The sequence below is a fragment of the Schistosoma mansoni genome, chromosome 4 (assembly GCF_000237925.1).
Source record: "Schistosoma mansoni strain Puerto Rico chromosome 4, complete genome".
NCBI lineage: Eukaryota > Metazoa > Platyhelminthes > Trematoda > Strigeidida > Schistosomatidae > Schistosoma > Schistosoma mansoni.
This window is the reverse complement of record NC_031498.1, coordinates 10,472,568-10,497,598: the sequence shown is the minus strand read 5'-3', so window position 1 is coordinate 10,497,598 and position 25,031 is coordinate 10,472,568. Positions and strand designations below refer to the sequence as shown.

The window sequence follows — 25,031 nt, the reverse complement described above, 5'->3', positions numbered from 1 at the left end:
AAGCTTCAATCATTAGAAATCGACCGAATCTATCAGCCAATAAGATAAATAATTAAAAACTGCAAGGCCAGAGAGGAAACAGTCATAACAACATAAAAACAACGATCACGAAGTAATGGATAATAAAACAACTAACTTCCAGATCAATAAAAGCTAATGGTCAATTGTGAAGAGATTCTCACAGCTCACTTCTCATTGAGGTACGTACTGATGATATTGCCCAGAAGGACAGAGAAAGTCCCACAACTGAACCACGTAAAACACAACATCAACACAATCATAGTTTCTTGTTCATCTGCCTTTCAAGTCTTTTCAATGTAAACACGTGTTCTGGTATTGCAAACTCATAAACATATGAGTTATATCAGTCAACAACGGTCAATTTCAACTAAAATTCTCACACGCATCACCGCACTGGATAAAGACAATGACCGGAAATTTTTTCGAGCGAGTAAACAAAATAATTGACTGTAAGGGAAATCAAGAAAACAGTGTTGTAACTTCAACTGTGAAAAGTGTAATTCAAAGTCATAATACACATTTCATAAACAGTGAAAATATTAGGCTATATGACGATATTTTATTGAAGGAAAAAGACCTCATTTACTTACAAAGGAAAGAAATCCAAGAGCCTAATACAATGCTTTTCCATAAAACAGTAACTAGAGAGATGGGAAATCTTCCAAAAACAATGGATATTATCAGAATTCAAAAATATACGACGAATGAGAAACACTGAAACTGACTTACTGGCAAAGTATTCACTACTGATATCAGAAAAGTCAGTGTAAAAATCAATAAAACATGTTAAGCATAAAATACAAACAATTGAAAATCAAATTCCTTAACTTATTTCAATTTTTATTTCCTTTTTTATCCACAGTTTCAACTAAAACCAATAACTTAGCAATACTTCAGAAAATTTGGTGTCTAGCACTAAGTCCCACAACCCAGTCTCTTAGTGGCTATGAAGATGGAAGACAATGAGCAGATTTCAAGTATTTGAATTTATCTGCTTTAAAACTATTGCTTGCTTACGGTGGGACCACAAAGTATGCAATATTGAAGCTATGTATGTGCTTTTAAGAATAAATTATGTGATGATGGATGAGGCTATGAATCCTCGTTAACACTGGTAGTCAAAACGTATTGTGCATACTTTTGTGAACTGTAACCACGTGCATCAATAGACATCCGTGTTAGGAATTAAGTAGTTTATGAATCATTGATTGGATTGTGTTATCTCCATCTGAATGTTCTTCGATGATGATATCCGACATTATTAAAAAATAAGTACCTAAAAAGTTGTTCCAAAATGTGCACAGAACCTCACCCCTTCAGCTCAAAACTAAGTTACGTATGCATAGAGAGTGTAAGCCAACAATTTATGATATTCTGTTACAAAATTAAATGTAAGTTGACCAGATTTTCAAAATAAACGGATTAAACAGAGCCTATTCAAGACGATTTATCAGACAACTTTACGAACAAACTGAATTCTTTTTTTGGAAAAGCAAAATATTGTAATGATAATTTTAATCATCATTAGCTTTGACAACAGATGACGCATATCAAACCAACTACTTAGATATTGATACAACTCATGCTTTACAGTTATCATTTAAAGAATGCGAAAACAATAAAATCCACGTTCAATACATGACTTAATGTCCCTATAAATTAGTATTGAATAGAGTGCAAAACTTAATAAAAATGATGCATTTAACAAGAAATTTAATTGGGAAGCAAATCATAGGGAGAAAAACTGTACTCATTTACTGTACATAATACTATGAGTCTAAGTATAGTAATAGAGGCATATCTACATGAAATTTTCCAATTTGATAAATACAAAGAATCACAAATTTTGACATTTTAAATTCAGTAAGTTATCTGTAATCGATGAAGAAGATTCAGGTTTATCGACCTGGATATCACCGCGTTCTGGAGGAATTTTCTTTTCAGTAGTGTTCGGTTTCACAGATTCGCAGTGAGGGGTTGAACGTGCTGAATTTGGACGTCTAACAACACCCAAATCAGATGGAACGCGCCGAGGAGTATTGACTTTAGGAAGAGGAGAACATGTCTGCCCACCAATACGAGCAGTGCCAGTTGAAGGTCGGCTGTTTGGTTCGTTATTTATAATCGATGAGCTGGAAGCGAGTAAACGAAGAGCAGCAGGAGAGAGTAGCGACCGTGACGGACTACAAAATAAGTGAAATGTGAAATCATTTAAAAAGTCTGAATATAAAAATTTAGAAATTAATATAACACACTTAACATTCTAATAGAATTAGAAATAGCATTTCAATAAATAAAATGTCATTTATTCAGCTGATACGGGTTTCTGACAAAGGGAAGTTTGCATCAACATTGATTTGACATGGCTAAACAAGTCTGGTTTATCAATAGTTTCCTAATATAAAATAATTTATGTGGACTGCAATCAAACGATAATATATTAAACTGATAGATATAGATAAGGTTACACTAATTTAGCCCTGACCGTTGCTGCTACCTTGACGTGGTGGTCAGGCTTACCTATCGTGATGAAGCAATCGAGCTATGCTGGCTGGAACAATCGTTCCTCGAGGTCCTACCATGCCAGATAGGTCGGTTGAAGAGCGGTAAGACTAAAAGCAGCAATCCCAAGGTCCGAAGGCGAAGTCGTACTGCCGACTGTACAGAGGTGTGACGGCAGTAAGGTGTTTCCTTCAGACAACCAGCATGACAGCGATGCTGCCTTCCCACAAGGAGGGGTGGGGTTAGAAAAGGTCGACCCTAAAAATGCACACCTAACCTTATCCCACGGATTTCCGTCTCCGGCGGTAAGGACCTTTGAAGAACGGAGTTAACACGTCAAAAATCCCCCACAAAAAGGCCGTGCGTGACCGGCCTCAAGCAGTTGTCTCTTGGACACTGCGGTCACGCTCCCAGGTCGTTATGACCAACACTAACCCAACTTCCTTTTCAGGTCCCTCAAAAAATACCCTTCCACGGTGTGGGCAGCCGGGAAGTGATATTAGCCCTCATACCCATAACTGCACACGAGACCAAATTGGTCACTTTCAAATCCCTCCTACACCTAATAACTCTCTTATCTCCACGACTTACCCTTCCCACGTCCTTTTATCACCTCGCACCGCTAGGGCAAACGATTCGAGTACACGGAATGTTATTCCTGGTCTCCTGAAACCACGCTCTAAACCACATGTAGGAACTTTTAATGTCCGGACATTGTGCCAAATAGGACAACAGGCTTCCTTAGCTAGGACTTTACAATCTTACACCATCGATGTGTGCTGCGTCTACGAAACGCGCATACAAGATCCGAGTAGCGTCATTCATTTGACCTCACCTAATCAAAATAAAGAACCATCTCGATACACGCTTCGTGTATCTGGAAGCCCTGATGCTGCTTCCCGTGGCCTCGCTGGCGTGGGTATAGCATTATAAGTCCTAGGGCAGAACTAGCTCTTTTAGACTGGATCCCAGTAGACAGTCGTCTATGCGCTGTCCGACTAAACGGATCAGTAAGGACTCGAAAAGATAGGGAAACTCGTCGTTGCCTCTTCGTCGTCTCTGCCTACTCTTCCACTGACTCAGCTCAGACGGTATAAAAGATGAGTTCTACAGGAAACTTTCTGACCTTCTCCGTAAAGCTAGGCGTTCTGATGTAGTAATAGTGGCAGGTGACTTCAATACTCAAGTAGGTAAAATAAGTGAAATGGAAAGACACCTGGGTGGATCTTATGGTGTCGTGGCTCAAAGAACAGATAATGGCGACCGTCTGTTGCAGCTGTGCTCAGATAACCGCCTATTTCTTGCAAATACTAACTTTAAGCATAAGGAAAAACATCTTTTGACCTGGCGACCCCCGAATTCGTCCCAACGTTGGACCCAATTAGATCACATCGCTATCAGCCACCGATGGAGGGGCTCAATAGAAGACTGTCGCTCATTCTGGAGCACATGTTTAGATTCAGATCATGCTCTAGTGCGAGCACGTATCTGTCTGCGTCTTACTGGACGTAAGAAAGACACTGTAGGTAAGCCTCTAAGGGTTCTACTTAATGATAGGCAAGCTAAAAAAGTATTTCAGGAACAACTGGAAAAACAGTTAGGCAGCCATGCAAGTTGTGCCTACCCCGAGACAGCGCGGAATGACATCCGAAAAGCTGTAGAAACAGCAGTGATATCCGCTAGTAGGGTAAACCATAAGGTCAGGGAGAAACACTGGATCTCAGAAGAATCTACCGCACTGATAGATGCTCGAAAACTAATCCCAGCTGGCTCTGAACATAACGAAGAGCGGAGTCAGCTTAAGCGCAGGCTAATAAGAAGCCTACGTAATGATCGTGAACAGTGGTGGGTAGCGAAAGCAAGAGAGATGGAAAAGGCAGCGGCAATAGGTAACAGTAGGCAGCGATTCAGACTCGTTAAAGAAACCGGTATTAGGAATCCAAGTATCAGTGAAACCATCTCAGATAAAGATGGGCATATCATTCATTCTCAATCCAGGAGATTGGATCGATGGGCAGAACACTTTAAGGATCAGTTCAACTGGCCTTCAGCCACACTTCAGTTACCCACGATCCCCAGTCGTCCTGAATGGAAAATTGAGGTAAGTCCTCCAACTCTCTACGAGGTTGAAAAAGCTATAGGAAATCTGAAGCGAGGGAGAGCCGCAGGCCCTGATAGGTTTACCCCTGAGATTTTTAAGGATGGTGGTCCAGTACTAGCAGCGAGATTGACTGAGGTCTTAGGTAGAATCTGAGAACTAGACGTAATTCCATCTGACTGGTCCCAATCACTGATTGTGCCAGTCTATAAGAAAGGACAAAAGACCTCCTGTGACAATCACAGAGGGATCAGTTTGACTAAAATATTAGCTTCAATAATACTTAGACGCCTAACCAAAGCTCGTGAAGAGCAGACTAGAGGAAACCAGGCTGGTTTTCGACCTGGACGTGGTTGCATAGACCAGATATTCACTCTACGTCAGATCCTAGAACATAGACATACATTCAGACATCCCACAATAGTAGTATTTCTTGACCTTAAGGCGTCATTCGACTCAGTTGATCGTGAGGTCCTATGGCAGTGTTTGTCACTGAAAGGAGTACCAGAGAAGTACATTAACCTCATAAAGGCTCTCTACTCGAACACAACTGGTCGAGTTAGAGCCTATGGCGAACTGTCATCAGAACTGATTACCTCAAGTGGTGTTCGTCAGGGCTGTCCACTCTCCCCATTCTTGTTTAACTTTGTCGTTGACATACTTTTAGAGATAACACTCTCATCAGCTAAACCTCCAGGAGTAGAACATTTACCGGGAGGCTCACTTGTTGACTTAGAATACGCCGACGACATAGTTTTATTCGGTGAAGACGCTGACAAAATGCAGAGTCTTCTGACCACTATAAGCAACTATGCAGGCATGTTCGGGATGCGATTCTCTCCCTCGAAGTGCAAAATGTTACTTCAGGATTGGGTTGCAGCGACACCTGAACTAATGATAGTGAGTGAAGTAGCTGGGCGTGTCGACCGCTTCACTTATCTTGAGAGTCTCATCAGCCCTTGTGGTCTGGTGTGTGACAAAACTTCAGCACGGATACAGAAGGCTCGTCTAGCTTTCGCCAACTTGCGTCATCTATGGCGTAGGCGAGATATCCGTCTAGCAACCAAAGGACGTGTTTACTCTGCAGCAGTTCGTTCCGTTTTACTTTATGGCAGTGAAACATGGCCGATAAGAGTAGAGGATATTCGTAGGCTGCTAGTATTCGATCATAGGTGTCTCCGAAGCATTGCTCGTATATCCTGGGACCACCAGGTAAGTAATGCAGTTATTAGGAAACGGGTACTAGGTAAGGATGACAAATCGATTGATGAAGTATTGAAACTTCATCAGTTGAGATGGCTGGGACACGTGTTACGTATGCCCAACCACCGACTACCCAGACGTGCAATGCTTTATGGTGAAGAAGTAGGTTAGAAGAAAGCTAGGGGTGGCCAGACCAAAACGTGGCACAAATCCATGAAGTCACTGACAATTGGACTGAGCCACGTTTGTAGGTGTAGACTACCTGGTTGGGATTCGCGAGATGATAGCAATCGATGGTTAGAGACCTTGAATGACGACTCAAAATCGTTTGTAATGGCGAAGGTGCATCCACTCTTTATGTTCCACTAAATTCTAGTCTTCTGAATTCTTCATGTCCCTATCCTTTTTCTCTTTTCAAATTTATTTCACTGGATTATACTCCTTCAATATTATCTTCAAACCCTAATCTTTCACATTAATGCTTATATTCTTACTACTTCTTCCACTATGGGATTTGAATCAACAACTTCATCTCTGTGCTAATGTGGTATGGCAACTCGAACTGATGTACGTACGTACGAAGTTCTACGTTGTGAATGACTGGCTGACTAACACTAATTTAGCCATCGTACGAATAATGACTTATGAATTATTAACATATTTAACTGATAAAATAGAACAGAACTAAAATTCGTGCATAGAATGCAAAAAATCAGTCTTATAAATGTGCCGAAATACTCCAACTATGTAGAGTGACACATCAGAGTAGCACAAATAATTTGTTATCACGACATAGTAATGTAGAACGATTGTATCTCTTCATAGATTTACTTATTTGTGAGATCATTCCGTGAGGGAGAGCGGATTTTCCTCACCCTCGGTCGTACCAGGGCATTGGGAAGCTGATTAAATTGTTTAGTCATGATAGGAAGATGAATGTTTTTGATCTTTTTGTTCCATCGTTTATCATGTCTGATTTGTTGACTTTCTATGTGACATAACATAATCATATTTTTTTGTTAACGTTAAGCTAACAATATTGACCACCGTGAAAAATGATTGTCGTACTTTAAAGAACTTCTAGGCTTAACTGTTACATATTGATATGCATCTTCTAGTCCGAGAGGTCCCCAAATACCATGGTACGGCAGAGGGTGGGAACGATCCGCTCACCCTCTCGAAATACTCTCACATGGCCACGCTTATGCAGCCACTGTCAGGAAAGCCATACTCACTGCCTTCTCGCAGCCGGGCTGTTGTTTACGAAATTCAGGGAACGAAAAGCGAATGTCCGGAGCTTTAAACGGGTTGGTGGGTACAGAGGATCCACCTAAGGGAGTTGGAAAACCCTGATTCCAAACCAATGGTTCACATGGGCTCCAGGATCCTGAGGGAACAAATGGGGCATGAACCTATTGTTGGTTACCGACTACCATGGGATCGCATCACGTTGCTCCACTGCCTTGTGGATTAGACATTTAGACCAAAGGCTCTGGGAGTGACCTTCTACAAAAACCATTGCTTCGGCTTAAGCGCCCGGCCAGTAACCAAGCCCCCACACAAATAGAATGATGAAGTGTGGTGCATATGTATTTGGTGCCTTATTGTACCGACGTTTATGCGTTTAAATAAATAAGTAAATCTATGCAGGGATACAATCGTTCTATATTACTATGTCGTGATAACAAACTATTTGTGCTACTCTGATGTGTCACTCTACATAGTTGGAGTATTTCGGCACATTTATAAGACTGATTTTTTGCATTCTATGCACGAATTTTAGTTCTGTTCTATTTTCTCAGTTAAATATGTTAATAATTCATAAGTCATTATTTGTACGATGGCTAAATTAGTGTAACCTTATTTATATCTATCAGTTTAATATATTATCGTTTGATTGCAGTCTACATAAATTGTTTTATATTAGGAGACCATTGATAAGTCAGACTTGATTAATCAAGCCTAGTGTCTTTCACTTCAAACCCCCAACGCGTTACTTACCTAGCTACTCAGTCCAGATAGCCATTCATTTGTGTTACGAGTATGAGTTTTCATTTAATCCGTATCGGTGTAATGAATCTTCCTGCTGATTTTATGGACTGCAGTTGATCAGTCTCTATTATCCTGTCTAAATAAATATCAACACTATACACTCCCTACAAGCTTAACTTTGGGAGCATGACTGAATAGCATTCTAGCTGCCTTACTTTTACAAGCATTTGTGAATGAAGTCATGTTTGAATCATAGTGTGCTCGCTATAACCTCAGATCCTCTAGAACAAAAGGAAACAGTTCGTGGAAATTACATACGAATCAATAAAGAGCGATACGACCCATCCACATTTACTATTAACTCAGAAACAGTTGAAACACAATAGCACAATTTTGCTTGTTCTTTTTAATATATACATGAATATAGGATCGAAATAAACGAACTTCAGTAACCATGTACCAGTCAACGTCAGTCAGCTACAACATAGGACTAGGTACATTTATGCATCGGTCCAAGTCCCTACACCTTATTAGTACAAAAAGATGAACATCAAATTCATAGTAGCTAACTCAATGGTAGTATTATATAAAAGATAGATTGTATATAACGATATAGTACAGGAAGAAAGATATGAAGCAATTTTAATCTCACGGTTTAAGAGAACACAAAGAGTGTATACACCTACGCCATTGTGATCGATTCTCATCCATGTCACACAGTCTCCTACAATTGGTTACGATAGTCACCCGGACCCCAACCAAGTAGTCTGCATCTGCCAACATGGCTCAGACTAAAAGTTAGTGACTTCAAGCACTGATGCCACGCTTTGGTATTGCCATCCCTAACTTTTTTCCAACCATCCCCAACATCGGTCAGCATTGCGCGTCGTGGTAGTCGGTGTTCAGGCATACGTAATACGTGGCCCAAACATCTCAGTCGGTGGAGATTTACAACCTTATCAACTGACTTGCCATCATTCTCTAATACCCTACGTATAATCCCACTATTACTTACCCGGTGATCCCAGCAGATGCGAGCAATATTTCTAAGACATCTGTGGTCAAACACTAGTAACTTACGAGTATCTTCTACTCTTAATGGCTACATTTCGTGGTCGTAAAGTAAAACAGAACGAACTGTTGCGCAGTATACCTGCCCCTTAATTAATAGACGGATATCTCGTCTTCGCCATAGGTGACGTAAGTTGGCAAAAGCCAGACGGGCTTTCTGAATCCATGCAGAGATTTCGTCACACACCAATCCATTAGGGCTGATCAGACTTCCAAGATAAGTGAAGTTGTCGACACGTTCGGCTACTTTACTCCCTATCCTTAGTTAAGGTATTGGCGCAGGCATCTTAAAGCAACAACTTGCATTTAGAAGGTCAGAAACGCATCCTAAACATCCTAACATCGCTGCTCAGTGCTACCAAAAGACTGCATTTTATCAGCGTCTTCACCAAACAGGACTATATCATCTGCGTATTCTAAGTCGATAAGTGGACCTCCTGGTAGGAAATCAATGCCCGAAAATTCAGTCGACGAGAAAGTTATGTCCAGCAGGTACGTCTATGAATCCTTGGAGGACCATATGACCAAATGACTGTTATCTACATATCTCCTTCAGAAATAATGGTCTTAACTGAGTGATAAAGTAACACAAAGGAGACTTCTGCACAGTGCATTTGCTGTTGAATAGGTCACATCATATCGTACATTCATCCTACAATTAGATTATGTTTCAGTAAAACTTAAAGGAGGAATAAGATCATTTGAAACCAGAAACGCATCATAAAAACTACTAGAGACAACAACGCAATGTCCTAACCACTAGACCACAGCGACCAAACGTCTGTGCCCCCAAATGCCCTGGTACGGCCGAGAGTGGGGAGAGTCTGCTCTCCCTCTCGAAATGCTCTCATATGGCCACGCGAATATATAGCCTCTGCCAGGGAAGTCTTACTCACTGCCTTCTCGTGGCATTACTGTCGTTTACGAAATTGAGAGGACGAAAAGCGAATGTCCGGCGCTTTCACCGGGTTGGTGGATGTGGAGGGTCCACCTAGGGGAGTTGGAAAACCCTGATTCCAAACCAATGGTGCACATGGGCTGGCTCCAGTATCCTGAAGGAACGAATGGAGTATGAACCAACTGTTGGTCACCGGCTACCATGGGACTGCATCTCCTCACGATGCTCCACTGCCTTGTGGATCAGATCTTTAGGTCAAAGGCTCCGGGTGTGGCCCCCTAAGAAAACCACCTGCTTCAGTCTGGGCACCTGGACAGTATCACAGCCCTCACACAAATCAAATGAGATTTGTGAGGCGCATATTTATCTGGTACTTCTTTGTACCAATATTTATGTGTTTAAATAAATAAATAAATAACTAGAGACAACATTGTTTTTAGGTACGCATTTCCACCTTATGTACATATCTCACAGTATCAGTAGTGCGTACATATACCAAGAATGGAAATCACGTCCACCTTTTCACATCTATTCTTATTTGAATATGTCTGAGTTAAATTTATTTGTGGGACAACTAAGTGCTAAAATGTACGGTAGTAAAACACTAGTAATTTTTAATTGTAAATACACTTACCTTGACGCTGCTGACTGCATTCTTTTAACTGCTTCCAAACGATCACGCACACGTTGACGACTTGCTTTATCTGCTAATTGATGGGCAAGCTGTTCACGTTGAGAAGGAGATGGGATACGAAAGGCTGGACCACCAGATACAACTGATGGTGTCGTTTCGCTGTCATCTAGTCGGAAAGGTGTCGAATCCAATTCACCCCAAGTCATCAAAGGTGTGTGAGGAAACATTGCCATTGGTGAAGGGGAAGAATCAAGAAATTTATACCCAGAAGCCTGAGGAGTTCCGTATGGTGAGTTCATTTCTAAACCATTAAGGCCGATACGACCCTGTTTAAAATAAAACCAAGTAATTAAAAACTCCACATGAATATTTCAAATAACTAAACTAGTTTTCGAACTAGAACTCAATAATTGGTTGATCCTTTTTCACATTAATAGAGACAAATATTGATGTTTTCTTCATTGGTTATGAGTCAGTAAAGTTCAGATAGCATGTTAACCTACAGACTAAAAATGCGAAGTAAAATCTACCTACTAATGCTCTCATTCAGAGTGGAATACGTTACGTATAGACAGTGACAATGTTCAGACTGAATAAGCTTTTAAAGCATTCCATTCACATAGTGACAAATAAACCCCCGTTTTAGCATACATAATTCGCCGCTTATAGAAAATGACTAACCTTTTAATTTAAGATAGCAATAGCACTGGTCACTTGGATACAAGATTGGTAAGCAAAAATCACAAGACTGGCTAATTTAAAAGACTGAAAAGACCGATAACGTCATTGATGAAGAGCAATGAGTATTCAACGAAGGACGTTTTTTGGTGCAGTAATTTCTCATTACTGCTCAGTTTAATTGTGGTTAGGGTGACAATACATTTTACTTCTGCATTAAAGTAATCTTTGAAAACTGATACTAATCAATCTATGAGATGAACAATTATTAAGCACATTAGCTTTTATATTTCGGATAGCAGTATTACTACTCAAATCAACACCGATTAGTTTAGATTAAAATCCAGTTACAGAGCATTGCCAAGTGTGAAAACCTGCAATGGAATTTTGACACATTTTTAACATGGTTTTCGTCAAATAATGACAAGTAATCAGTTTAATTATTCTAACCACTACTTACTGATATATAATCGATAAACCTTAATTACTTTTCTACTGGGTCAAAGTTAAGAAACTTCATCTGCAAAACTGGTGTTTTTATCCTAGTTGGTGAAGCTAGAAGAGAAAAAGATGGAATTCGTTCAGTTCATGGTAATAAAATCAAAGTCACGGATTATAAGCACAATGTACAAAAGTATTATATAGTCCTCATAGAAAATATATTAAGACTCAGAAAACCGCAAAATGCATCTTTAGACTAACTGACCTTTCAATGCTCACTTTAATCTTATGTCTTACAATGAGAATGGGATCAAATCAAGATAGATTAAAGTAGCAAACCACAAATAACAGCTAGCATAGTACAAATGAACTGCTAATTCCCAACTTACCAGCTTTGCTGCAAGTAAATGTTTCATTGTACGTTTTTTTTCCAGATTCACTGGGAAAGGTCTCTTGAATCGAGTATTAGTCGACACGATTTTACGTTCCTTTGACAAAAATTCCAGCAATTCCTCCCTGGTTTGAGACGTACCATCAGGATTAAAATGAACAGCATTGTTCCCAGTAATTGTGACCCTAGGTCCAACAACAGCATTTGAAACACCAGGGAGAGCCAAGGTTTTTGGATTGTCTAAAGGTGCCTAGTCAAAGGATAACGAGAACTCAAGGTTGAACGTACAGGTGCAGAACACTGAAGAGAAGGGAAAAAAGGGGCCAGCTTAATTCGCTGCTTTCTTTCGTTTTCTTCAACTAGCTCCGCGAAGGATGCATCGTCTTCCGTCGTATTATTAGCCATGTATTTATCCAAAGACATAGCAGTTGGATCACCTAAAGTCTCCAAGTTACTTCCCAATTCAATGTCTACTCTTTTCAGGATTATGAGAATCGATACAAAGTGCACTTCGATCCTTAAGCTCACTGTGTTCACCATCGACTCCCTTTTCTTCGTTTGTTGTAAGGCTAGGGAAAAAATCCCGTTGTATTATTTTTCCCAGATGCTAAAATATAAAATGAACGCGCTGATAAACACAAATTGACTGAAACACAATATGTATTAACCAGGAAAAGAAACCTTAATTATATTTGGTTAATCTAATGAACATGCTAATTTCATAAGAACTGAAATGCAATTGAACACCCCTTCTTAAGTAGCATAACACTATGTACTTTGTCACATGATTTGCACAGTACCCACTACCTTACGTATACAGTCTCTGCCAGGAAAGTCATACTCACTGCCTTCTCGTAGCTGGGCTGTTGTTCATAGAATTGAGAGGACGAAAATCGAATGTCCAGTGCTTTACCGGTTTGATGGACACGGAGGGTCTACCTAGTGGAGTTGAGAAACCTTGATTTCAAACCAGTGGTTCACATGGGCTCCGGTACCCTGAGGGAACAAATGGCGTATGAACCTATTGTTGGTCACCGGTTACCATGGGACTGCATTTTCTCACAATGCTTCACTACCTTATGGATTAGACTTTTAGGTCAAAGGCTGGGGATGTGGCCCCCTGAGAAAACCACCTGCTTCGGTCTGCGGACCCAGGCAGTATCATGGCCCTCACACAAGTGAAATGAAATGACAATTTTTTGTGTGGCGCATATATATCGGATGACCTTCCTTTATCAATGACAATAAAGAGGTATAATCGAGTAACAATGGCAATATTCAAGACCAAGCACTAGGGATGTGGCGTTAAGGCAAAGTAAGAGAAATAAAGAACAAAAATTCTGAGGCCACATGTTACTTGAGGTTTCTAACAACCATCCCAAACATGTATTGTACAAATGATGATCTAAAAACTTGTAACGCATGATTAGAAATAATCTCTATTGATGTGTCTAAACTGAGTTAACAAAATAAACTCATCATATCAACAAAATGAATAAACTCAGATAGATTTCGTAATACCTCCATATATTCTTCTTCATCCCGGACTGTTTGAGTTGTGATTCGACCCTGGATTGGATTGAAACTAATAAGTTTCTTCCGACCACTAACATCGTGTATCACTTTAGACGATACTTGATCCATGTAAAAACGGTAGCGCTAAAAGCAAAGTTTCCGCCCATAAAACTGAACGACGTTCAGAGATTCAATGTGTTGAAATAGCTCGATTTTCGCTTCGCGCTTGCTTCTTTCTGCTTAAGTACCTCTTCAAGTCTCTGTCCATGTTTGAAATGCGGCAGTTTAACTACTTTGTTGCACAGTTTACAATCAGTTCGATATTTATTTGTTTGTGTCATATGTTCAGTGAACCACCACTAAACTCTCGACAAACAATTCTTCTGACTGAGCCAACTTTTCTTTGTATGGTTGTCAAATGAAAGATGAACAGTCAATGGGGCCTCTCCAAGATCACGGATGGAGCAACGCTAACTTATATGCCCAAACAGTAGTGGTTCCACATCCTACTTCACATATCTATCTTTGCCACTATAAGCCGTTGTTTAGAAAGGTACTTGTATGATCTGTACAGTCAAAATAGAAGCCGACTGTTCTGATTATCATAGTGGGTTATGCTATGTTAGGCACCAATCACATAGTTTGACTTCGACATAACCTATGATGTTACAATATTCCTATCTTAACCAAGTAGACGGGCCTCTCATATAAGACGCAACGTCTTCAATACGTTGCACAATCTTTCTAATCCAGGCGTCCGTGCAACAATCAAGCTTAAGCCGAACGGTCTTGCTGACCTGGCATGAATAAAGACGTGAGGAAGTGGGCACGCTCTTGTGTAAGCTGTCAGAAATCTAAGGTCATAAGACACAACAAATGTCCCTTAGGCTCTTTCAAAACCCCTGACGCTCGTTTCGACCACGTTCATCTAGATTTGGTAGGACCGTTACCCGATTCAAACGGATACTCATATCTCTTAACATGCGCAAACCGTTTCACTCGATGGCCAGAAGCAGTACCGATTACGAACATTACTGCTGAAAGTGTGGTTCGCGCTTTCGTCGAACGATGGGTAGCAAATTTCGGCTGCCCTTCAACCGTCACTACAGACCGCGGACGCCAGTTCGAATCTGGACTTTTCCGTTGTCTAACCTCACAATTAGGAATCACTCGCTTCCGAACGACAGCATACCACCCACATGCAAACGGGTTGGTAGAACGTTTTCATCGATAACTTAAAGCTTCACTATCAGCTACAAACGTTTCACAGTGAACAGACGCTCTTCCACTCGTCTTACTAGGTATCCGCAATGCAGTGAAAGCTGACATTGGATACACTGCATCTCAACTCGTTTACGGAACGACACTCCGACTTCCAGGAGAATTCGTAGATCCTTCGGCTTCTTCAGTGAACATGGATCTAAACTCTTACACGAGTAGGCTTACAAACGCTATGCGTTCAGTTAAACCTGCTCACACTCGACCTCAATCAACTGATGTTTTCGTTCAACCTGAATTACGACATGGTACACACGTCTTCGTTCGTCGAGACTCACATGGACGACCTCTCGAATCAGCACACGAAGGACCCCTCAAAGTTATTCAACGTGAACCCAAGTACTATGTAGTCGATAAGAACGGCACGAACGATAGCATCGTATCGATCGCCTCAAAGCAGCGTACTTAGAAGGAAACCCTAGCTACGTCGAATTTCCTTCGGTACAACACGGCTCCCACACTCGTAGTACCCCACACGACAGCCGACACACACCTTCGTCAACATCGGAAAATAAACTTAAAACAACGTGTTCTGGAAGAAGAGTAAGATTTCCAGAACGATTATTGCACGTAGGACACAAACTTAATCTCGAATTCCCTTTTCATTATTTATTATAAAAAATAATTTTTTAATATGCTCATTTTTTTATTTATTTCAAAAACAAAAAACAAAACATTTATTTTTTTGAGCGTATTTATATTTTTTTATATAAAAACAAAACCCAAAAAAACCAATTTTTTTCGATCGCTCTTACGCTGTTGCAAGTGTATTAATTTATTTTTTTCCGCTCATCTTGTGTCCCTACGCAAGTACCAGTGTATTTTCGATATGCACTCACACGTTTTATTTTTTCTCTTTTCCAGGACGGCTAGAAAAGAACGACGAAGTTTCACAAGGAACCGAAATTTTCACTGTACTTTATTTCTTTATTGCTATGTTGTACCTCATGGCCCCTTAGTTTAAGGAAAGACGACCAGACGCTGCTAAACGAAGCAAGCTATCAGAAGAGTGTTTGCCAACGACAAACTCGTTGGGTTTAAACTTCTGGCTGGTCACGTCTTAGGGGCATCACTATCTCACTAGGGGGGGAGTGATCTGTAGCTGTAAATAATTCCCCAAAATCAATAGCTCATTAAGTGTTCGACATTGGATGCTGACCACGTTGTTTAAGTGGACTTATTTAACTGAAAGCTTTCGGTCATGCATCCGTACCAGATCGCGTTTCAACTCGGCGTGGAACACTGCTCCTACGTTCACTAGTCAGCTTAGAATAAACGTTCCTCGATATATTGATAACGTATCAAATATATCTTTCCTACCTCTTCTCGTCTGACTTCTGATTTCTATTGAGTGGAAGAAGTTTCGAATATAGGAGGTGCTGCTGGTCGCTAGTTGTCAAACTAGAATACTAGTCGTATCCTCAAACTCTTCACAATACTGACAAATATCAGTAACTAGATGCATCACTATCAAGTGTTTTATGAGCGTTCGATGTAACTCTTCATGACGTCCGCTTTTTCTGACGACTAGGTCTTTATTGCCTGTAGATACCATTCGTTTTATATGTAGAAACAGCTAGACTAGTTGTTTTGACAGGCCTTTATTCCGATAGTGGAACAGAGAGGTTGAAGTGCTAGTTTCTTATTTTCAGCACGCAAAAGTTTTAACTTTCAATATGGGATGATAGAAAATATAGTGCCCAAACAAAAAAAGGAAGTAAGTAAATAATTAAGCGATAATATTTTGGCATTATCAACTCTTAACCACCCAACTTAAGTTGTTACATGACCACTTATACCCGAGTTAACCTTCATGATACTACTGGATGTTATTATATAGTCATTTTGACAGAAAATTGTGTTTCTGTCTATGTTAATGGATGAAGAACGGACAACAAACTTGTGGTTTGCCTTGACCATTTCAGAAGTATCTGACCTTCAAATGGCAAGTCATCTCAGACAATCGCTACTTCATTCCTCTTCTGTCACACATAACTTCTTAATCTTCACTTTTTACTTGCTCACTCAATACTGTCTGGGAAATTGTGAATTAATAGTATAATAGTATTTGAATATTACTATGATATTTCAGACCAATACATTTCAGAAATTTGATTAAGCTAATAGATCCTCAACAATTGCAAGCCACATTTTATTTGAATGAAAGCATCCATATAGACGGATGAATTTACACATAGTAATATCTCAGTGAGAAATAAATTCTAAGCATGTAGTTTTTTTACAAAAGGATGATGGCTTACGTCTGTAATGCCGTGCTTCGTTAATCATTCATCTCGATAACCGTTGTAATACAAATCTTAACGGTGCATAAAATCAGAAGGTAAAGAGAAGCGGCAACTACAGTTTTATTAACAAATGACACAGATCAGAATGCTATAACCATATGAGCAAATATCAGCGAGCGAAGCATAAATGACACGCATTGGAGATGGCTGGTAAGCCAACTCACTTTTACCAAGTGTTGATCAATATTTACAGTCCGATAAGCATAAGTTACAGACATGTGATGAATAAGATAAAAAGTGTACACACACATACGCTCATATAAAAAAAATGGTCAGGATTGATAAGTGAATAATTAACAAGGTCAAAACATGACTCATGATGGAAAAGTAAATTGGCTTGTCCAGAAGCTGGAATGAAGTATATGAACTATATATACCAACCGATACTACACGTCATGTTTCCACAGTTTCAAATATTAAACTATTAAATGTAACGTATACTTAACATCACTGGATCGTAAAGTGTATTTCTGTGAATACAATCAACTCCATGTAGATAAAAATTCGCATTTATCAGTGGACAAAAATGTTTACTGAATCACGTTCTTGTGAGGAAGTAATTCAAATTGTTTCCCTAGATGAAGAAATCTTTTATTTACTGAACTGAAATATTCGTTATATGAAAAGCTCTCATATAATTAGATGGATCCAAGTAGTACCTTCAAAAAAATTATGTATCCTAAGTTATACACTTTTACGGTACTTGGTAATTCATAGAAATCATCAATACCAATAAAATAGTGATGTATTCCTGGTATCTGAATGGGAAAATTGGATTTCTGGCGCTTCGCGACATCATGAACCTAGAATTGGCAAACCAAACCTTGCTATTGATACTTATAAAATAATCGCTAATGTTTTGAAATTTACTTTCAGTTTCCTAGATTTTGATAACTGGGTTCTTTTATTTTTCCTTTGATACTCCATATATTTTATAGTTTTGTCTCTCAAATACTCTGCTTTAAAAACGAAAACACTATAATGATTCCCTTATTATTAAATTAGAATTTCAGAACACCAAGTCGACACGTAAGTTAAGCATTATTCCTAAGTTTAGAAGTCATTTTCTCTGAATTTGTGTATCTTTCAAGTTCAAACACAAACAAAGCTAGTTTAGGAATTTCGCTCCTCTATTTCCCATTTAAATTAACGTTTATTTGCGCTAAAATATTTCTTTTCATTGCTTTACTTTTATAGGAATATTTATTGTTTGTTTACCCATTTTAAGTTTCTTTATAACTTAAAAACTTCAGTTTCTATTCAACTATTTTCCTCTACTTATTTAAATTACCTTAGGCTAGTTAACTCTAACTTATAAAACTAGCCTAAAGGCAAAATATAGGTTAACATTGTTCTGGCATTGTCACTGCGGACTTTTATATTTCTTCAATATTACTTTCAAATTCTTACTAGCTAAACTATTCATTTGTCTTTCTTTCGTACCTTGTTTCACCTCATCTCCTCATACTCCGTTATTCTTTATCGCTTCTTCTTTCCTAGAGCATTCCTAAAACGTTTCTTAATCATTCATCTGAGCCTGTGTAACACTGACATACAAATATGTATCTATTTATAATAAGAAATGCCTTGAGGTGATCATTCCGCATTGGATGTTTTAAGATCGGAAACACGTTACTCTTTATATATATATATATATATATATATATATATATATATATATATATCAAAACGATAGATTGTACGAGATGAATAAAATCGCGCCTGGGTTATAATGGTGATATTCGTTCTGGTTCACAATAAATAAACTATATTGTATTATTTGGAAAAACGTAAGTTCAACCAAACATGTACAATACGCGGGTACTATAATTTGCGAAATTTATTCAGTTAACATAATATTGATATGTAAATAAAATTAAGATGGTCTTATTTGATGTTTTCTTGTATTAATTATTATGTACTAACGGTACCTCTAATTCATAACAGCTTTTCATTTAGTATCAAGTGATCATTATCAAAATTTGCCATGACTTCAATATTTTTATTATCATAGATTTATAAGATTTTGTCAAAAGTTATATAAATTCAGTGATTTATTTAAGTGCTATGGCTTTTGAACTTATGATATCTGGTTTAAACAATATGTACTGAATGGTAAGCAAAGATGGATAGTGACCAGCAGTGGAATCCAGTTTGACACGCGTTTCGTCCTATTTGGGACTCGTCGGCTGGATGTACCTGCATCTCAGAGTTGATGTTCACTCTGGGACTCGAACCCAATACCTTTCGCTTCAAACGCCATTGCGTTATCCACTCGGCCATTGAGTCCTGATAGCCACTTGCTTGTGCGATGGGGTGAAGTTTAAATTCACTTAGTATTGTTTATTTGAATCTTCCCATGGCTTGTGAATTCAGGCTATATCGAGGCGATACGCACAGTATGCACATATGCCAATTAGAGACTGACCAGTTGCAGCCCAAAAACATCGATGGGAAGATTCAAATAAACAATACTAAGTGAATTTAAATATGTACTGAACATATGTAATTTACTCTTATCTAAAGAACTAATTATTTGTTTTCCTATTTAGCTATTTGATTGTTTTTATGTTCTTTAAAATTACAAATATCATTAAGCCATATTCAGTAAACTTAAAAACACCTCATTAAATAGGAATAATATATTAGTAAAATCTCAGCAAATGAATTTGAAGTAAATCCAACGTTTCGCCTGGCAATCTGCTCCAAGCTTTTTCAAGGAAATATTATTTTCTTGAAACGTTGGATTTACTTCAAATTCATTCGCTGAGATTTTACAAATATATCATTCCTATTTAATGTCTTACATCAACTCTGCGCCCAAATACTGTGAAACTATTCGCTCTAATTTAGACGAAAGTTCTTATATATTAAAAACACCTCGTTTAATTTGAATTTAATTGCTAGCGAATTCATAGTGTGAAATAATATGTAATCCCAACATCAAGAGATGAAATATATTATTGGTTACGTATGATTCAAGTCCAATCAAATTTACTTCATATTTAAGTTTTATTTTGTGTGAACAGACTAGAAAATTAGATCAGATGAAAAAAGCTCATACTAAAGTAGGACTTCAAAATTTATAAATCTTTAACGTAAGCACTTATTACTGAGCGTTGAGTCTAGTGAAAATTAAAAAAACACTTTAGGTTAATGCAAACACCTTCATAAATAATTATTGTCTCAACCTGAATAATTCTAGAGTACTAGAGTTAATTGGTAGAACAATTTAAGTCTGAACCGGTTCAATCAACGAAGAATAATACTTCATTATTTTTGACACTAATAACTACAATTTAAATCTATGAATACGAACCGAAATTTTGCAGTAAGTTTCTGGGAAGAAGGAAATTTAAGAAGGGATTTTATTATCGTTATTATGTACAAATTTACCACTGTATTCAACATTATTAAGGCATATAACTATACCTGTTTCAGCTTATAGAACATAATGATACCTGAACAGATCACACCATTATCTGAATTATCATCTCATATACCAATATCAACTTCAGTTCTACCTAGTACAACACACACTACTGAATTGGTGTCTGATAAGACAACAGAACTTCTTAAACTTATACAGACAGCTCCTAATGGTCAAAACATACTCAAGCTGAATTGGATGAACTTTCAAAGTTCAAATGAATTCCAAGAGTATACAGAACATAAAAATAAAGTTGACGAATACGCTAGCAATAACCAAGGTGATTTCGTTAATATTCAAAGTGGATTTAGTGTTGGCCTGAAAAATCTCATCAATCAATTACAACCATGTCATCAAATAGGGATGGAAAGTCATAATTGTACAACTGACAACTCGGAGATTATTAGTACATCTGAAGCTAACAAATCTGTTACAATGATTCATGACAGTAGTGAAGTCAGCACATGGAATCCATCTAAATTATACCGATTATGTAATGAAATAAAACAGCATCAAGAGTATCCTGATGTTGATAGCAAATTATCAACTGATCTAATATTACTTTTAAATATGTTGAATGATTCGGCTTCGCCAATTGTTGCATCAGTAAAATTAGGCTCTAAGAACAGCATTAATAATGATAATAACAACCAATCTAATTATGAAGGATACAATATGATGAAAACGAACAACTTTGCAAACATTGAATGTTTTAATAAAAACGATTTGTTGAATACAACAAATATTGGACGATCTGAAATGCAATCAACAAATAAAATCTCTAACAATAACAATGAACTTTTATTTACAGAATTACAAGAAAAACTCACAAGTGGTCTTTTCAAGTCTAATGATAGCATCAATACTTTGGGAATCCAACATGAAATTCGACAACAGCAACCACAATCAAAATTATATGATACTTCTGATAAAAAGCCAGTATTGCACTGGGCTAAACTTGGTGTACCTCAACCTGCTAGTCCTACCAGATATTCAGCTCCGGTACATATAGATGTTGGTGGTACACTGTACACATCTTCATTAAAAGTTTTAACAAAGTAAGTGAAAATTTTGGTAACTACTGTCATATTACTAGTTTAAATATAAAATTGTCAATCAGTATAATATCCCACTTGTTAACTGATAGGTAAGATGAATAGTTTGAAATTGTCGTCTCAACTTATCCTAACATCTCACAAAACAATATATGATCTTTAGAAGGTAATTTTGGAATGCTGTAAACCTAAAAGGTTTATAAATGTATGTTCCATTATATTAAATATTTTTGAAAAGAAACATTGATGATTTATAACAAGAAGCTAATCACCTTAGTTTACGTTTTAGTGATCATAAAATGGTATCACGAGGGATGTAAGTGCCTGTTATGTATGTTTCCTTAACCGTATAAAAAGATCAGTCGGTTACACTTAATCAAGATCTAAATAACGCCGAAAGATACATAGTTATTCAATGGAAAAGTGACAATTTTGAAACTTTGTTTAAAATTTTAGATATATATTGCTTTACTATAATTATCTAAAACTAGTTACTTGAAAATATTTGATAACGAGCTAACATCATAAAAAACACTTCTTGTAAAATAGAAGATATTAACCTCATGAAATTTGATACTGGTCATTCTTTCCTAATCGTTTTATAACTCTTTGGAAATTTGACATGAAGTTCCTACTTATGTTACAATGGAATATATAATATTTTCCTTAAAAGCAGGAAACCAACGGTAAAATCTGTCACAATGAAGATATAGTTCCAAGGCGGTACTTTAAATAGTTCCAATTCCTTGAAAGTACCTAGTTACATGAGTGAGTTGCTGAAACACTTAAAAACCGAATTTATAATTTATACAGATATTCTAAATTACCGTTCACTGAATCACTCAAGCTTAGTTGTTTTACCCAAAAGACGATGAATTTCAGGTTTGCATAGACGTAGTGAATTAATTAAAAACTTCTATTGTAATATCAACTTTTGTCATAGGTTTTAACTTTCAGCAGAGACGAGATAGGGTCTCAAATAATGATATCTTAATTTAAACTACAAATGCTATTGCTGTACCTTAATTTTTAAAAAATCAGTGGAACTTGAATTTAACATTATCTTAAAGTTTTTTTTCCAATCAATAACTTTTCTTCATCTTAAACTATGTAACTGTATGATAATTAGAAATATTCGAATTATCGTACTAACTAAGAGTTCCGAAAACAGTGTAATTTAAACCAAACAAAACTAGATGAACACAAATGAACATATTGTATTTGAGATTTGTAATAAGCAGGGAATCAAGTACAAAGGAATCATTAGTTCGTACAAATACTACAAATTGTTTTGACTTGAAACACTAAACTTCAATGGAAATACAGTGGTTTATTACCGTTATTCTAAATTCATTATTTTCTTACTAGAAAGTAAAAGTATATCTCATATTTTCGACACCATGTCCTCTTTGGAATTCAGAAGACATGACTAATCATGGTTGATTTTTGTTTAGTAACCTAACTGTCAAGTACAGGTTAATGCCATATTTTAGAGGAAATTCTGTGATAATATAAGGTTTCTCTAACTAAAATATGTAAATAGAGATTCAAAAACAGTGACATTGCTGATGAACAAATACTGTGATTATTATGGTACTTCATCTAATCTTTAGTTTTATTTGAGAAATCATACAGAAGGCGAGGGACTATTTGAACAGAGTAAATTTTCTTTATATAAACAAAATTACTTTTTATCATAAATTAGAAGCTTTATGGAAAATGCTATGATTCTATTCAGTTGAGTTCTAATTACATAACTCGTAAGTAATGTGTTTACCACAAAATCTAAATTTTTTGTATTCCATATTAAAATGATCTAGAAATCCAAAACATTCATGAATCATTTCTCAAATATACCTATGATCATCGGTGTTTCTTTTTACGATATCATCTGAATGAAACAAACCTAACAGTTTTCATTAAAGCAATATTCTTCTCTCTTACTGCATACTGAATTCGCATTTCTTTCAATCCCATTCGTTGTAATAAGAAAAAAACGGGAAGAATAACTTAGAATTCAATAGTACTATTTCAAGGCGTAACGGCTGAGTAGGTTTTCTATTTACTAGTAAATAATCTATCTGGAAGCTATTTCATTATAATATCATATAATTAAGATCTAAATGAATTTGCCTTCTGGGAAATTATCACTTCTCTAGTTCATATATGATAGCACACGCACAAACCACATTTACATCAAAAAGGTTATACTGCTCAAGGCTACGCTGATCAAATCCCTGGCCTAGAGCAATTGTGACTTTGGTGATTAGCAAAAAAGGATAGTTGAAATTGATAAGAGCGTAAATTTAATCAGTAACTGGAGGTGAATTATAGTGAGTATGTACCTCATACATTAATTCAGTATAAAACCTAATGTTATGCACCACTATCCATAAATCCATTTTAGAAATCATGAATTCTTTGATACTCCTGTGTGTATATGTGCATAATGACATGTGAACACAAACTCAACCTGAATAGAATAATCATAAAGTCAACACATTCAAAATGCAGATACGCTTATATACATTAATTAAGGAGGTCTGGACTACAAAAAGATATCGAAATTAAAAATAACATAGTGAAATCTTGATAAGTGAAAATAAAATGATATATTCACGGTTGTTATATATAGAAAGACTTTAATTTGATGCGTGAAGAACAATCCCTTTAGGGTTGATTATAATAAATTTTGTGAAAACTTAACATGTTACATTATTTTTTCTATTATTCCTGCACACGGATTTGTAAAGATCTGTATGGTTTAAATATGGTTTGGGAAGCAGTCTGATCGCTCGCTAAGAACGGCAGTGATCAGAAATACGTAATATAACTCAACCAACTCAATTAATAGACATTCACAATCTCGTCAGTCGATTTACTACCTTTGTCGAGTACCCTATGTTTAACAAAACTATCCTCCAATTAGTCGTCTCACAATATATCTATGACTAAAATCCCACAGCCTACACATGTCTTCTACTTTACTAGTACATTTTTCACGGCCACAAAATAATGCGACGCAAACCAATATACAGAATACTCACCTTTTCTTTGGTTGACTAACATCTCTTCTGCATCATAAGTGGTGTGAACTGGTAAAAACCAATAGGGCTTTCTAAATCCGTGCTGAGATTTCTTCAGGAACCAACCAACATTAATGAGACTCACAAGATAAGTGTAGTAGTTGACACACTCAACCACTTCATTCCTTATGACCAATGTATGTAATGGTTCAGGCCATTCATGAGGCAATATTTCTCACTTAAAGGGAGAGAAACCCATCTCAGAGTAGGCTAGAATATTACTCATGTTAATCAAGTTCATTTTCTTAACCAATTAGGATCATATCATTTGTTTATTTGAATTCAACAAATGGACCTCCTCTATTCGTCAGTAACATCCTCAACAACATCCTCTACAAAGGCCCAAATGAGGCATGTATTAATTAATTTGATAATTTCATGCAGTTAGTTCCCTTTATGAATTTAAATAAAGACAGAACAAATATTGATGCA

At 37.1% G+C, this 25,031-nt stretch overlaps 2 protein-coding genes across 3 annotated transcripts in view; one reads left to right on the top strand and one right to left on the bottom strand.

Annotated features, from left to right (window-relative positions):
• Nucleotides 1-1,520: 1,520 nt before the first annotated feature.
• On the bottom strand, nt 1,521-13,575 carry Smp_069220.1 (putative es2 protein; the record flags this gene model as incomplete). 2 transcript variants are annotated; one of them, XM_018796793.1, is made up of 6 exons in its annotated part: nt 1,859-2,204; nt 10,420-10,745; nt 11,928-12,179; nt 12,218-12,366; nt 12,404-12,536; nt 13,451-13,573. In XM_018796793.1, the coding sequence occupies 6 exons, from the start codon at nt 13,571-13,573 to the stop codon at nt 1,859-1,861; spliced, it is 1,329 nt and encodes a 442-aa protein (XP_018651900.1). The 2 variants fall into 2 exon arrangements, with proteins under 2 accessions (XP_018651901.1, XP_018651900.1); XM_018796794.1 differs by having other exon boundaries at nt 1,521-2,204; nt 12,218-12,536; nt 13,451-13,575.
• Nucleotides 13,576-20,335: 6,760 nt separating this feature from the next.
• Smp_159700 (putative potassium channel tetramerization domain-containing) overlaps nt 20,336-25,031 on the top strand; it is a gene marked incomplete at both ends in the record, with an annotated part of 9,619 nt that continues 4,923 nt past the window's right edge. The window contains 2 exons of the mRNA XM_018796792.1: nt 20,336-20,359; nt 20,477-21,516. Coding sequence (XP_018651899.1) covers nt 20,336-20,359; nt 20,477-21,516 — 1,064 coding nt within the window. The remainder of the gene's footprint in view (nt 20,360-20,476; nt 21,517-25,031) is intronic.